We start from the raw sequence: 16,237 nt of genomic DNA on the forward strand, positions 1-16,237 counted from the left end.
TGGTTTCGAATTTTACCACACTTGTCTTTACTGTTATTTCTTATGTTAGTTTTGTGTGTATTTTCATAATTTCTTATGAAATGTCAATATGAATTTTGAAGTTTGGTCTAAACATTTGATGTAAACAATATAACTTAGACTAACCTTCATTAAATGTTTTACCACATTACTATAGTAAAATTTGAATACTTGGTGATATTATTTAGTATCAATAATAATTATTATCACTAATTATAATCAAATATTTTGTTTAACTGGACATATATTTATATTAGATACTATATATTGTTAACTAAACTGTACGTTAGTAATTAAAAAATGTTTATAGAATTTACTGTTTTTAATTTTTATTATATTAATTATTTAAGGTTAAATTAATACTAAAATATATTTTATAATATATATTTTTCTTTAAAATTATAAAACTATGTACTTATATCAACTTTTTACAGATATAGAAATAATGCTGTTCTAGATTTTTTTGGTAGAATATTAAAGAATATATTAAATTTAACATCCTGTTAAAATCCAAAATACACTTATCATTTTTAAGAATTTATGTTACACTACAATACATTTTTCAATAGAAACATTCATATTTTATGGTTTGAAAAAAAAGGTAATTTTTATTAAATGTAATAAAACGTACAAAGTAATGCAATATATCCTTCGTTGTAAGTTCTAAAACTCCATAAACATAATTTTGTAAATGTTTAATATAATTAAAGCTTGTATTACAAATGTAGGTGCGCTCCAAATTTATTTTTCTTTTAAACTTAAATGCATTATTTCAGAGAACCTATTAATATTAAAAACACATCGTTACAGTCTTTAATCAGTCATCAACAAATTTATTAAATTGTACGTGCGTTCAGTGATACCCATCAATATTATATTTATGTATATTTCCCGAAAAAATATAAACCGTTAAAATCAATTCCTTTTTTTTGTAACGAGATCTTAAATTTCTATTAAATTAAACATCTAATTTTAAAAGATTATTTTTCATTTATGAAAGTACAAAAAACATTTGTTCATATTATATATATAAATATTTCAAGACAAGGCTTATTGATCAGTTCCATCGATTTTAGACTACACTATTTATTGTTGCTAAATGTTGTTCAATTTATAACAAAATAGGAATAATTTATTTTAAATAACCAACTGGTTATACTTAAACATCAATATTTATTAATAATTTAGGGTTATGGTTTTACTCGAACCTTCAAATATTAATCCGTACTGCACGCCTCCATTTTTTAAAGTAAATTCATAATGTGATAACACTTTTCTGCCAAACGCTTTTCTCTTGCCAAGTGATCAATTATGATATTCAACCAAGTTTTCCTTAATAATCTATCTCCCAGAAAAAAAAAACATGGATAAAACATCGTTTGACTTTTTATCATTTTATTTAATTTACTCTTAATTGTGTTATATCAGTTATAAAGAACCTCTGTTCTACTGACTAATTTTAAAATAATTATTTACTGATTCGACAGTCAATCGTTTAGTTTTATTTTATACCGGAAAATTTAAAAGTAGTTAAACCCTACTGCTATTCACAACATTTTAATTAAGTTACTGTAATATTTGTTTTATTACCTATGTTGAATATTTAATCCTATGGAAGATCTCAATAATTGTAACACATAACAAACAAATTATCAAAACGAATTCTTCGAAAAACTACTCCTATAGTCTTTCATATCGATCATACATAATATTAACACTAAATTAGATGTACAGAAACTCAAATATCTCCACAATTATGTTGCAACTCATTTTATATTTAACATGTGTTGCACTTTTTATCCAAATCATTGTTACAAATATCTCACATGTATCACATCATATCAATTATTTTTTCATACAAAATCTAAGGTACCATTTTTCTATAGTTTAAAATATCTAATCCAATTAACATTTAATTGAGCTTCTGTCAACTATGTTTCTATTGTTAAAGAACATTATTTACCACAACGTATTAAAATGTTGTGCTATATTAATTTGTTACAGTATATTTAATGATACCCTCAAAAGCTCTCAGTTTGTTCATATATACTCAAAACAAATTATATTTATTTTTTCTTACTTTAACTTAACGTAATTTATTTACTTTAACGTAATTAAAAAATATTGTTATGGCAATTGTATTAGGAATACATCGTGAGCTATCTAATTTATAGTTTATTAAATGAGGGATGAACTCAAACATTTTTTGAACAATTATAATATAACATTTTTGTTTTTGAAAATAGTAACAAAATTTATTATAATTCTAAAATGTATTCCGGCTTAAAAATTATCTGTGAAAATATTCTCGGTACATGATTTTTACTTAATTATTATTGTGTTATTTGTATACGAAGAGTTTAGTAAAAACTTCAAAACATAAAAAATAACTATAATTTTATTGTGGTATTGTAAAATTACAATATATATATATATATAATGTTAAATCAAATTATTTGTTAAAACAATTGACAAAATATTTCGTAATAATTTTAATTTCTGTTTTTTTTTATAAATTATCTCTTGAAATTGTATTGATTTGCACTATGCTGTTTATTTACTCAGAGTTTCAGAATTCTCAATAATAATAAAAGGGAAAATAATTTTTTTTAGTATTTAATTTAATGTTTATTTTTAATTTAATCAATTATTTTTTACAAGAGAAATATATTTTAACTATAATATTTATAACTAAATTTGCTTTATAACTGAATATTACATTTTTGCTGTTCTAAAATCACTTGTTTTATATTTTTAAATACAAATAAAATTTTTTAAATTTGTTTTTTCTAAGGTCTTCTTACATTATATTTCCAAACAATTTCCTATTTTATTATTTTCTAGATAAAATAAAGTTATCAACAACGATTTTCTCATTAAATCATTGGTAATAAAAATAAGTTTGTTTGATAATAGTAAGCGAATTTTTTTGATTTTCGTTAATTTTGACAAATATTTTATTTGTAATTTTTTTTTTTTTTGTAATAATGATTCTATTCAGTTATACCTTCTTAATATTGGCAACATTTCTAGGAATAATTTTTTAAACATTCACTTTTTTATTTAATTGATTTAATTGATTGTTTTTTTTTTTTAAATAGAGAAATCAGTAGTTTTAAGAAAGACAATATATTGAGGTAGAATTACTTGAATTATTTGAATAAGTTCAAAAAGATTGCTAAAAAAAATCGATTTATAATTTTTCCCTATTTCGACTCTACATCATGGTTGACATGGCGAAACTTTAGAACTTGAAATTCAATCTCAATTACTTAATTTGCATTGTGTGACGAAAACGTCACCCAGATGATAAAACTATGGTATTGATTTGTGCAGTGAGCTGAAGCCTGAAGATAAAGATCGCAGACTATTGATTGAGGTATGGGATTGGGATAGGACATCTAGAAATGATTTTATGGGATCTTTGTCATTTGGAATATCGGAATTGATCAAGTCACCAGTTGAAGGATGGTTTAAGCTATTGACTCAAGAAGAAGGTGAATTTTATAATGTGCCTGTGCCCGAAGAAGGTGCCGATTTGGCTGCATTGAAAAATCAAATGCGGGTAAGCATCACAAGTAATATTTTTATGCTCTGTTATAATATAATTTAACCTTCTTTATTTCATTATATCTGCGCGTGTAACGCGTCTTCGTTTGTGTCTGTATTTGTATGTTTGTAATTTAATATTGAGAACATTTTTGGGAATTTTTATAAGTATATTTATATAAAACTGTTTGTTCAAATTCAATTGAACTTATAGTACAATATCAAAAATAATTTGAAATAAAAAATGTTCTAATTCAAACAGCATGGTGAAATGGTTTTACTTTTATTTTCTTCTCTTATCTTCCTACTTTTGCAAAATAAAAATTTCAATTTTAATCACTTTAATTTTCGTGTGTTTGTCAATTAACAAATTGTATTCACGTTTATGTAAGCATTGCACATTAATTAATTTTAACATTTCTATCTCTTAACGCAGGGCTCAAAAACTCAAAGTCGAAATTCGGTTCGTTTCAACTTCAGTAAAATATTATGTAGTTTTATTTGTATTTATTTAGCATGTGCATATTTTAGTGTATTTAATATTTTTACAATGTAATTTCATTCGAGTTAGTGAGCTACACTTAATTTTTATCAAACTTCATCCGTATACGTATGGTACATTATTATATTAGTAAAACATTCTTATACTTCTCTGTATTTTTAGTGTCCTACACAAAAAAAAAAAAAAAATTAAATATATTAATATCTTGATTCAAAATAACAAATAATGTCACAATGAATTCGATTTTACCGCTTATTATCTTAAAATAATTAATTCACAGTTATATTTAAATGTCATACATAAATTGAATGGTTCTTTACATTTGACGTATTATATTAAAAAAAATAGTTTAATCTTAAAATGTATGAATTTAGCACGTTTAGTGTTATTATTGTGGTGTATAATTGCTGACTCTAGATTATAATCCAAAATAGTTAATTGTTGAATTCAATAGTTAGAACGTAAACAAAGTCTTAAATAGGAGGTGAAGGATATTACCATAGAGTAATTTCATAATCTCTGGTAGCATTGTGTATTGGATATTTACTTAACGTTTTGGTTATTGAATTTACATACTCATGAGTAGAGTTATAATATTGATAACCCAAAAAATCACACAAATAATGTTCTGAAAAATGCAAAAATACCCTAAAAACTTTAAAAAATGAATTTAAAATTTATCTAAAAAATCTAATTAAATAAGTGAAAAAATATATTATTAATAATAATTTTTATTAGAGATTTGTGTGTGATAATAGGTGTTAAAGTAATTTAAAATATGAATTTTAATATCGGTACAAAATTTAATCACAACAAAAATCCTACAATAATAATATTAAAATGATTTTTATATGAATATTACACAAATTTTCTTTTAAATCTAAAATCTGAGAAAAAACCCACATTATACAAGCACTACAAAAATGGCCTAAAATATAAAAAAAATTACGTAAAAATATTGAAAAATTACGTTAAAAAACAAAAAAAAAATGTTTTTATAGCTAAAAATGTCAAATATGCAAAAAAAAAAAAAAATGAAAAATAAAATTAGAATATTCTGCAACAAGAGAGCGTGACACAAATTTTTAGCTATGATAGCATTGTATAGAATCAAAGGAAAAAAATGCAAAAGTCATTAACATCCTATATCTACTCATAATTATAATATGATCGTTGTTTCGACCACCTCTTTCACTTATTATTATTAGCTTTATAATTCCCTACTAATTATAATTTGTAATGAAATAATATTTTTTGTTATAATTGTAATACATCTTTATATATTTCTATATCAATATACGTAACCATATACCTTAGAAGATAAGTAATCCATAACTCTGAAGATTTTATGTTATATATCTCTCAAAACCCATACTTCGATGTATAAGAGAAATCTTGGAGGAATTACTTTTTATAATATAGTTCTAAACAAAACTGCCATTTCTAAGCCTGCCTTAATGACTATAGTTCAGTACAGTTACTTATAGTTATTATATTATTGCATTTATTTAAATGATTATATGCATTAGGAACAGCCGTTTCTCCTTTTCTCTTATGCCACTCTTAATCTTTATCAGTTTATAATTGCTTCAAACATTTAAGTTACTTCAGGATTTATGGATCTTGCTTATTTTCTGATTTTGATGTTATTTTATTATTGGTGCTTCTATTGTATGGTATCTTAAATGTTAGATGGTTTATTTTAAGTCAAAGTAGGATTACAAGGCTTATGTAAGATTAACAAGGTGACAGGTTTGTTAAATTGTAATAAATAATAATATTATAAATTATTTTACCATAATTCTTATTAATTTAATCAAAACATAATTTGGATTATTAAAAAATAAACAGAACTACAATATTAATCGAATGTTTTAGACATATTCTTTTTTTTCATACATTTTGTTTCATAGTCAATTAAGTTCTACTTTCGCACAACGATAACTAAAATAAAAATTATATTTATAATAAACATATCAACATAGATATAAAACTTTTCTCATTTTCAAATAAGTATTATAATATACTAAGCAATGTAATATAAGTTTACAAAATAACATTATACAAATAGGCTATGGGGACTATATATAACTAATAAATTAATATTAGGTACATAAAATATATTTATTTTTATACTTTTCAATATTACATTAAAATACCAACTTTTTAACCTTTTATTTACATGGCCTACAAAATAACTAATATAATATAGTACTAAAAAAGTATTTTAAAAACTGTTGATACTGTTACATTAATATTTCATTTGCTATGGAATTACATATGTATAGAAATGAAATTATTACACTTTGAACATTTAATTATCACTTTTAGTACAACGCCGAACTTGCATAACACTTTTAAATTTAAATTATGTTCCATATACAGTACTATTATACATATGTAAATAACCTTACATAATTTATAATTAAAATATGAAAATGTAGGAGGATGGACATTTTACCCTGTACAATTATGCTATTCAAATATTTGTATTATTTATTTTATTATTATTTATCAGTCGAAATAAATAAAAGTAGGCCACTAACATATGTTAAATTGGTTTTTGGTTATAGTTTTAAAATCTTCATTGAAATGAAAAAAGTACACTTCGAAGCAAACTCTATTATAAATTATTCATCAACTCACTTAACCGTCAATCAAAACCACTTGTGTTTTTTTTTCATTTAATTTTAAATGTAGTTTTTAACTCTTCAAACATTTTTAATCTAAACTTATTTTAAAAGTTAATAATCTACTTAATATTTAGTTATTAAAAAAAATATTAAACCATTTTACGTACATTAAAATCAATAAAAAAAAGTCAAGAATTTTTGGTTTAATTTATTAATTATTTTCTTGGATATTTAGTGTAATTATTTTCATTACACTGTTTATTTCATATGTTATCAATTTTTTTCTTTTCAATTTGTATGTTCCAGTAGGTTTTGTTTTTTTTTTCATTGCAACTTATTTAATCTTGTATAAACTCTCGTATATTCAATCTTGACTAATATGTATAAATACTTATAGTTTTTTGAATCATCACAAAAGATTTTAAAATTTTATTGTTTTATTTTAAGATTTTAATACTTGTGATTTACTCACTAATTAATGAAATGTTTGTAGTTCTTATAAGCCCCGTTTATTATTTACGTTTTTGATATCTGACCGTATTATGTACAAATACATATTCAAGTAAAATATACACTAAATTTTAGCTATGCTATTTTACTTTTTCAACAAAATAAAAAATATACTATGAGCAATATCAATAATTAAATTATAAAAAAGATATAATTTATTATTATTTGTTTTATATGTGATTCTATAACAAAATCTCACTATTTATAATTCTGTTAATCAAGAATTTTCATTGCTTAGATTTCTGTTAAAATTATATTTTCTAAATCTTATTTTTCTAAACAATACAAAGTATTTTTTATAATATTCTAAATTTCTAAAATATTTTCTCATTTTAATTGTGTGCTTTGAATTAAAATTAGTGTTAAAAATATAAATTCAGTTTTAAATTACTGTAATTTGAGGATATTTTTATTTTACTGTTTCATAACTAAATTAAGTTTGGAATGCTTTCTAATCTTTTATAATGAACTTAATGAACTTATGTTTCGTTACTTGACGTGTATAAATCTTGAAAGTAACAAAACCCTTTCCATGAAAAGCTTATACGATTATTTAATGTATATATATATAATGAAATGCATTCATTTATATAACTCTTTATAATAATATTTTTATAAAAATGTGTCTAAAAATTCTAAAAAAAAAATGTTTGTACTCGATATTCTTTACGTATTTTCCATACATAACACAAATATTTCAATTTTTAAATTACTATGTAAGTATAATTTGAATTTATAAATAGAAGAGAAAATTATTTTAATTTCAAATAAATCCCGGGTTTATTTTTTTTTCGAACGATTTTTCGATGTCAACCATGTATACTGCTTTTTATGTAGTTTTCAACATTGTATGCATGCTGAAATGTTAACTGCAGTGAAAACATATCGTGCAAAATTATCTAAAACAAATCGATGTATAATTTATTTACGATACAATATTTTATATACAAATTCAATTTTGTGATAATTTAAAATATTGCTGTTAAATTAGTTTATTGTATTTATTAAGTTATATATTTATGAAAATATTCACAGTATATTCGTGGAGTGTCAATGCACAATTTGTTAGTTCATTAATTTTTAAAAAAATTTGCTAGAAAATGAACTAATTGCATTTAAAAGTTCTTACGGTTACAATTTTTTATAATATACAACTAGATCTGTATTTATCTGAATCTGTATAATTTTTAGTCAATAAATATATACATTAATGACAAATTTTGAATAAATATTGTTCATTACTTAAAGATTCAAATGCATTTATTATTATAGAGTGTTAAAATAGTTAATTTCAACCGATATTAAGTTAATTTTAATGAAGCATGACTTTAGCTTAAGTATTTAAAAAACTATAATAACTTAGTTGCATGTGCTTGTTTTATTCTATTAGTTAGTGTTTTAGAAGTTTATTAATATGATACATAAAATTGTTTGGAAGTATTAACTGACATAATTGATTAATATTAAAAATTCAGAAAACTTCAATAACTAGACGACCAATGGTACCTGACAAAGATGTACCTCACAATATGGGGAAAAAAGATGTTATTCGTGCGTCTGATTTCAACTTTTTACAAGTACTCGGCAAAGGAAGTTTCGGAAAAGTAAGAACTCATTTTATTGTTATTTATATTGATTATTTATGTATTTATAAACTTGTAAGGTAATGTTGGCTGAACGTAAAGGTACTGACGAGTTGTACGCTATCAAAATTTTGAAAAAAGATATAATTATTCAAGATGATGATGTCGAATGTACGATGGTGGAAAAACGAGTACTAGCCTTATCTAGTAAACCACCGTTTTTAGTTCAACTTCATTCTTGTTTCCAAACTATGGTAAGTGCATATTTGGTTTATATATATTTTTGAAAATATTAAAATAAATACTCTTAATAATAATGTTTATATACTACAATTTTATAATATTCAAGTTATTGTACAGTAATATATTTATAATAGTTTTCTGATTCTTCCGCTTAAGATATAATTAATATAACGGTTTTAAATAGGTAGTAAATAGTCCAAGAAGTAAAAATAATGTTTAACCTAATATTATCTTCTTTAAATTTTCAATTTTCATAAAAAAAATACAAATTGTAAACGAAAATAAAAAAATTGTAAACGAATTTCATTGATATAAAAACATAAACGAGTAATATCATTATTTTGTTTAGTTGATTTGTTTGAAAATTACTGACGAAAAATTAAAAACTGATAGTAATTAAAATTTCCGGTGTATAAGACATTATAACAATATAATATCATCTTAATTTTTCTTCTGTCTGAGATTTAAAGTTATTATTTTGATGATATATCTTATGCGTATATTTAATAAATAAAATATGATGATGAAGTATGTATATCAATTTTTAAAGAATTATTTTCTCTTAAAAGAGATATCAATTACTCCAATATCATTTCATATTTTGTTTAGTATTTATAATCCACGATATTCAGAAAATCATTGAAATTATAATAAATAGAATCTAAATAAACAAAAATAGTATATCATATTATTTGTATTAGAATTAAACAAAATGTATTGTATTACAAACATTTTAATAAATCACTTTCGTCTTCTATACTGGCGTAAAAGTCTTATTTTAGATTCAGAACGACGGAGGAATGTATTGATTTTACCAATATGTGATTCTTTAACTGTCAAAAAATTGTATAAATGGTAGAAAATGTAATTTTGACGAATTTTATTGAATTATCCAAATACGAAAATAAATTAAACAGTATTAGTAATATTTTTGTCTTAAAAAATTAAAAATTAAACTAGATATATACTTATTTATATTTACATTATATACATACTATAATAATATTTTTGACTGTTATAAAATTAAACAAAAATCTAAAGTTATACTATATATTTATTTTGTTGTAAAAGTTGGTTTAACCAACCGGATTTCGAAACTATAAGGTTAACCTATATAATATTATATACATATTGTTTTTCGAAATCAATAATACATTGATTTCGAATGTATTAGAACAATTCACAAATCAGTCACCCGACCCTGTATCTCATTCGATATCTCCTTCCCATTTATATTTATTTCGAAAAAAAATATAAAAATGTCAACACTAAACTTATACATCTACATTTAAATTAAATAAAACTACACTTGCACTATGAATAATTTGAATACCAAGAATTTAAGAGGATTCATTTTATTTTTCCTGAGATCAACATATCTCTATGTATGTTTTGAAACTATACTAAAAAATACACTTTTTCCTTTAAGGAATCTGGGAGCTACTTATCATTGTAATGTTAGGTATTTTTCTCTTTTCACGTAACAATATAATATGTATATGGAATCATGTAAGTTCTCGTGGAAAAATATTACAGAAATACAAATTTTTAGTTTTTTTTTTTTTGTAATATTTAGTATTCTCAGTTAAATGATTCAGTTTTTTAATCTACCTATTAATTAATATTTTGTCTTTAACTACACTTAGATAGTATATTATTAATTCACGTTTTTTTTTCAAATTTTTCTTAATGATGTAGTATGAGAATATAATGTATTGTTTTTCTGGAAAAACTGATAGAAAACTATTCCTAACTATCTTAAATTTAATTAACATTAAATTCTCAATTAATTTTTTTTAGAACAAAAAACCTAGTCTTAAATTAATACCTTTCAATATTTTTTTTATATTACTTTTTTTTAAATTTCTAGATTTATAAAATTCCAAAACTCGAAAATTTATATTTATTTTTATTATTTTCTTAGTTTAATTTAATTTTATTAAGATCTCTTTATTTTTATACAGTTAAATGTTTCTTTTTTTTGTAGAGGTTTTATTTAGTATTACTTAATATTTTAAGGTTCAATATTAATTTTACTGAATGTTTACTGAATGAAATTCAGTAGGTATTAAATATATACATGCTTAAAAAATTAATATCTACAATAATAAAACGTGGTTAGTGTACGTTAAATACAGTTTTATTATTTTTTAATTATAATAAATAACAAACTATGAATAAAGTAACATTAAAGTTCAATTTAATATTTCATTATTGTTATTTTTTAATTTTTTTTTTTTTTTTTTTTTTTAATATAGAGTTATAATATATATAATATATAATAGCCTATTATTAATAGGGTAATCCTTAGTTATAGCTGATGAAAAAAATTAATATTTTTGATATCTCACCCTTTCGTTTTATTCATTATTATAAAAAAGAAATTTTAGTTAAATTTGGTCATGGTTACTAATCCCTTTCACGTGCCACCTGGGGGTTGAAAAATTACAAAATATGATTGGTTTACCGTTTTTTGAATGTAATCAATAAACTATTGAACTTCCGTAAAAATATACATAACTTAAATTATAGATATTTATATTTTTAATGAAAAACATATATATATATATATATATATATATACAATTTTTCATACATCTATTATTTTAAATGAAAAATTATAAAATATCGAATATTTCATTTATTTTAAAAATTGGCTTTTTTCCGGTTTTTAAGTATATTGAAATAACGGTTGATGATACGAAAAAATATCTCTCGTAAGAATAATAGGAAATAAAATTTTCTAAAAAAAAGTTGTTAAATATAAATTGCATTAGATTAAATTGTTTTAAGCAAGACGGGTAAACATAAGGTTATTAAATATATTTAAAGTTAATACGAGAATGTAATACTCAACAGTTTCAATAATAATATAATATAGATAGTCTTAGCTATAGGGGAAAGTTAAATATTCTTAATTCATCACTTCTCTATTTTTTTTTATTATTATAAAAAAAGTATGTGAGTTAAATTTAATGAAGATTAATTCAACTCCTTTACATGCTACAAGAGGGTTGTGTATTGTTAAACAGAGATGTTTTAATTTTTTTTTGATTTAATTCAAAATATATTGCATTAAGCATAAAATTGTATAGAATGATTTTCGTACCATTAGTTCAAATATAGCCCATTCCAAGTATTGTAAAGTTTACGCGGTTAAGCAATACATGGCAGCCGTCTTGGTTTGTTTTTTCTATCACCAACACGTTCTCCCCTCGATATACCATACTGGAGACTCGTGTACAATCGGTTTCCAAAAATATATTCCGGTTATATTTTGTGGGTTTTTTGAGTATAAATGATAAAATATTTCTCATCAATGAATATATTTTCCGTAGAAAGTTTAATGAGATTGAGATGTGTCTTCGTGTTAGATTTTATTGATGAGGGGAAGGGTTAGACTAAACTCGGACAGGTCTCGACTAAATCCGGACAAGTCTTGACGGGCATGAAATGTCATGTTTTTGTTTATAGTAATGAAAATAAATAATTTTTAATGGTTTTTTAAGACATCGAGAAAAAATCTTGGTTGAATTTAATGATTTTTTTTTAAAATCTTCAGAGTGTTATTACCTTATACTTTATACAACCAATGAAAATCTTTGATGGAGTTTTTCCTTTTTATGGGGTTCTATACATTTTATATTGTATTTGACTTTCCACTTCTATCGAATTTTCCGTCAAAATAGAGTAATGTTATAGAAGTACATAGAATGTCATATCAAAGATATAAAATTTCGCTGAAATATTATCCAATCAAATTGATGGACAGAAATTATTTTTTTTAGGATCGTTTATATTTTGTGATGGAGTATATAAATGGCGGAGATTTAATGTTTCAAATTCAACAATGTGGGAAATTTAAGGAACCAGTTGCCGTGTACGTTGATTTTTTTCTTGAATTATGTTAAGTGACTCAATAAAATTTTTTTTTCCAGATTTTATTCTGCAGAAATAGCAATTGGACTTTTTTATTTGCATCTCAGTGGTATAATTTACAGAGACTTGAAATTGGATAACGTGCTATTGGATCAAGACGGTCACATAAAAATCGCTGATTTCGGTATGTGCAAAGAAGGTATAATGGGTGATAAGACTACAAAAACATTCTGTGGGACACCGGATTATATTGCTCCAGAGGTAAAAAATTTATTTAGTTGATCGACAATATGTGATTGCTTTATTATTTTAATATTAGATTTTCTTATTTCGATCGCTTGCTTCTTTGATTTTTTTTTTTTTTTATGCACCGCAAAAATAGAGTACCTACCTATATTTCTTTATTAAACTTACGTGTAACGTATTGAAAGTCGTTCTGCTATTTTTAAAATACAAAATCGTTATTTACTTTAAAGTCCTTTAAATATAATTAAATATATTAATGACTTAATAATATTAGTTTATGATATTAATTTTCAGTAAGTAAATAAACTTTTGTATATTTTTTCATTTTAATGTTTTTTATTCAATAACTAGTATTGTTGATGGATAAACTACTGAAGAACGTAAATAGAGTTGTATGTTAAGATATGATGCCAATAATATTAAATTGTCAGTTTTGTAATGACATTAGTGAATCCTTTGATTTTGTAAAAAAATGAATATTGGACTATAGATAATATAATAAAACGGAATACAAGCTTATAAATGAGAACTCTTAGGTGAATGTTTGAAGGGACTAATGTGAATTGGAGGAAAAGTATGTAATACATATGTATTTTAAGTAGTTTAAAAAATTATAGAGGAGATATTAGGGATGTGGGTGGCCGATCTAATATAGATGGGAGAGAATATGAGAGTAACGAAAAATAAATATAATTTGAAATAAATTACAAAAAATACTTATATTTTTAAACTAAGAAATCTTTAAAAAATGTCAGCTATTATTATCTGAACAAACTTTAGTTATTAAAAATTGTTGAAATTATGTGTCAAAATCTAAATGAAAATTGAATAAAATATCAGTATTAAAAACTTACTCGTAATATGCATAAAATACTTACAATATTAAAACAATTTTTTTATATTTCGTTAATTATTGTGTTGTTTGTAACTAGATAGTATTGGAAATTTAACTATTTCTTATTCTTTAAAAATTAAAAACATACATTTAATAATTAGTTATTGATAAAACTATGTAAGAAATTCTTATAGTTAAATATGAATCTATGTAAATATTAAGAATAATTTAATAATCATAGAAATTGTGTTACATATAACATACTTCAGCTAAGTAACTAACTATTTAGTTTTTATTATATTTGCACAGAAACCTATTTAAATTATTACATACATAATATTTATTACACAAATAGATTTTATTTTTTATTAATAATACCAATCATCAATCTATAATCATACACCTAACTTGATTTGTTTTTATTATCTTTCATAATCTTTTATATAACAGAAATAATAGACAGTTAAAGTTAATAACTAATTATCTACCTATATTATAATATTTTTATAATAATTATATACATGTTTTATACATATAACATATACTTCAAAAAGAACATTGTTTTCGAACCTATTAAGTTTTTATTGCAGAGAAATGGTTTTTAGAATTTAGTATAATTTTTATTTTATTTAAATTTATTTTTTATTTGAGAAAACTAACAGCATTATTAGTACAGAGAAACAAGCAACAATCTTAGTTACATTTCAGATCATTTTATATCAACCTTACGGCAAGTCCGTTGATTGGTGGGCTTATGGCGTTCTTTTGTATGAAATGTTAGTCGGACAGCCACCGTTTGACGGAGAAGACGAGGAAGAACTTTTTGCGGCCATTACCGATCACAGCGTTAGTTATCCTAAAGGAATGTCTAAAGAAGCTAAAGAAATATGCAAAGGGGTAAAATAACTGCAATTTGAATATGACTAAATACAAAATACATATATAATATTTTTATTTTTAAAACTGCAGTTTTTGACTAAAAACCCGATGAAAAGATTGGGAGGAGGTCCCAGGGGTGAAGAAGATATTCGAGGTCATGTTTTTTTCAGGCGCATTGACTGGGCGAAAATTGAAAATCGTGAAGTACAACCACCGTTTAAACCAAAAATCGTGAGTAATGTTTTCATTGCAATGTTAGGAATCCGTAAATACGATAATATATTTGTGTTGTAGAAACATCGTAAGGACGTCAGCAATTTCGATAAGCAGTTCACTGGTGAAAAAACTGACCTGACTCCTACTGATAAACTGTTCATGATGAATCTAGACCAAACAGAATTTATGGGCTTCTCATTTCTTAATCCAGAGTTTATTCAACATGTATAATTTATTTATCTTAACTATTCTTTTTCAATTTCATTACAGGGTTTTCCTTTACTCTCCTTCGCTATTATCCTATCCCGTCTTTGTCTACCGATTCCGAATTCACTAGTCAATTGGACATTTCACTATACCCATCGAATTTCTTCAGTTTTTTTAACTGATACACTTTTTAACCATTATCCCCTGATTACATTGTCAAACAAAAAACAAGCACTTTTTTTCTGTTTACTGCCCAGTATTATACTATTTTTTATAACCTTTTCAAACGACCCTTTTAAACTAATTCCTAATTTACATTTTTATTCTTGGGTTAGTTCATAAGTGTAGTATTTGACATTTTTCAGGAATGTTGTCTAAATGTCTAATATTTCTCATCATACCAAACAGTATTCTTACTTAAGTTTAGAGTTTTAATATATATTTCGTATATATATGTATAGTGTTGATGGACAGCGAATAGTCGACTAACGTTAATTTATTAAACTTTAAGAACGTTCCGTTAGCGACGATTTTATCAAGGTCGTATGGAGTAAGAACATTAATCCACAAGTAGGATACTATTGGGACCATATTGCGTATTGATATGTGCTTTGTGGCTATAATTGTTTTCCATAGCTTTTGAACCAAAGTGAAGTAGTAAATAAAAATATAAAACATTCTATAAGCATGAATACAAGTTCTATCTGTGATCTAACGAAGTGCAATACACTCATAATATCTTTTATGTTTAAATTATATGTCTTTTGTTTATATAATATCCGACGTTCGAGTATCCTAAACAAACATAGTTACCTCATTCCCGTTTATTCCCTTGGCGATATAAATATGAACAAAAGTGTTTTCTATATAGAAACGATAGGTTGTGTCTAAATATTTTTATTCTTGTTCAAAATTAATTTTAGTGAATTCCTTTATT

At 23.4% G+C, this 16,237-nt stretch overlaps 1 protein-coding gene across 6 annotated transcripts in view; it reads left to right on the plus strand.

Moving 5' to 3' along the window:
- Positions 1-15,513, plus strand: part of LOC112688523 (calcium-dependent protein kinase C) — a 92,576-nt gene extending 77,063 nt beyond the window's left edge. For 3 of the 6 annotated variants that reach the window (XM_025561771.1, XM_025561775.1, XM_025561770.1), the window contains 9 exons: positions 3,355-3,583; positions 4,004-4,030; positions 8,688-8,816; positions 8,876-9,049; positions 12,827-12,918; positions 12,977-13,178; positions 14,707-14,895; positions 14,968-15,108; positions 15,172-15,324. In XM_025561771.1, coding sequence (XP_025417556.1) covers positions 3,355-3,583; positions 4,004-4,030; positions 8,688-8,816; positions 8,876-9,049; positions 12,827-12,918; positions 12,977-13,178; positions 14,707-14,895; positions 14,968-15,108; positions 15,172-15,324 — 1,336 coding nt within the window. Of the gene's footprint in view, positions 1-3,354; positions 3,584-4,003; positions 4,031-8,687; positions 8,817-8,875; positions 9,050-12,826; positions 12,919-12,976; positions 13,179-14,706; positions 14,896-14,967; positions 15,109-15,171 lie in introns of all 6 variants that reach the window. The other 3 variants (XM_025561774.1, XM_025561773.1, XM_025561772.1) reach the window with 2 other exon arrangements.
- The last annotated feature ends 724 nt before the right edge of the window (positions 15,514-16,237 follow it).

The sequence above is a fragment of the Sipha flava genome, unplaced genomic scaffold, assembly GCF_003268045.1.
Source record: "Sipha flava isolate LNK unplaced genomic scaffold, YSA_version1 39_pilon_pilon, whole genome shotgun sequence".
Classification (NCBI taxonomy): Eukaryota; Metazoa; Arthropoda; class Insecta; order Hemiptera; family Aphididae; genus Sipha; species Sipha flava.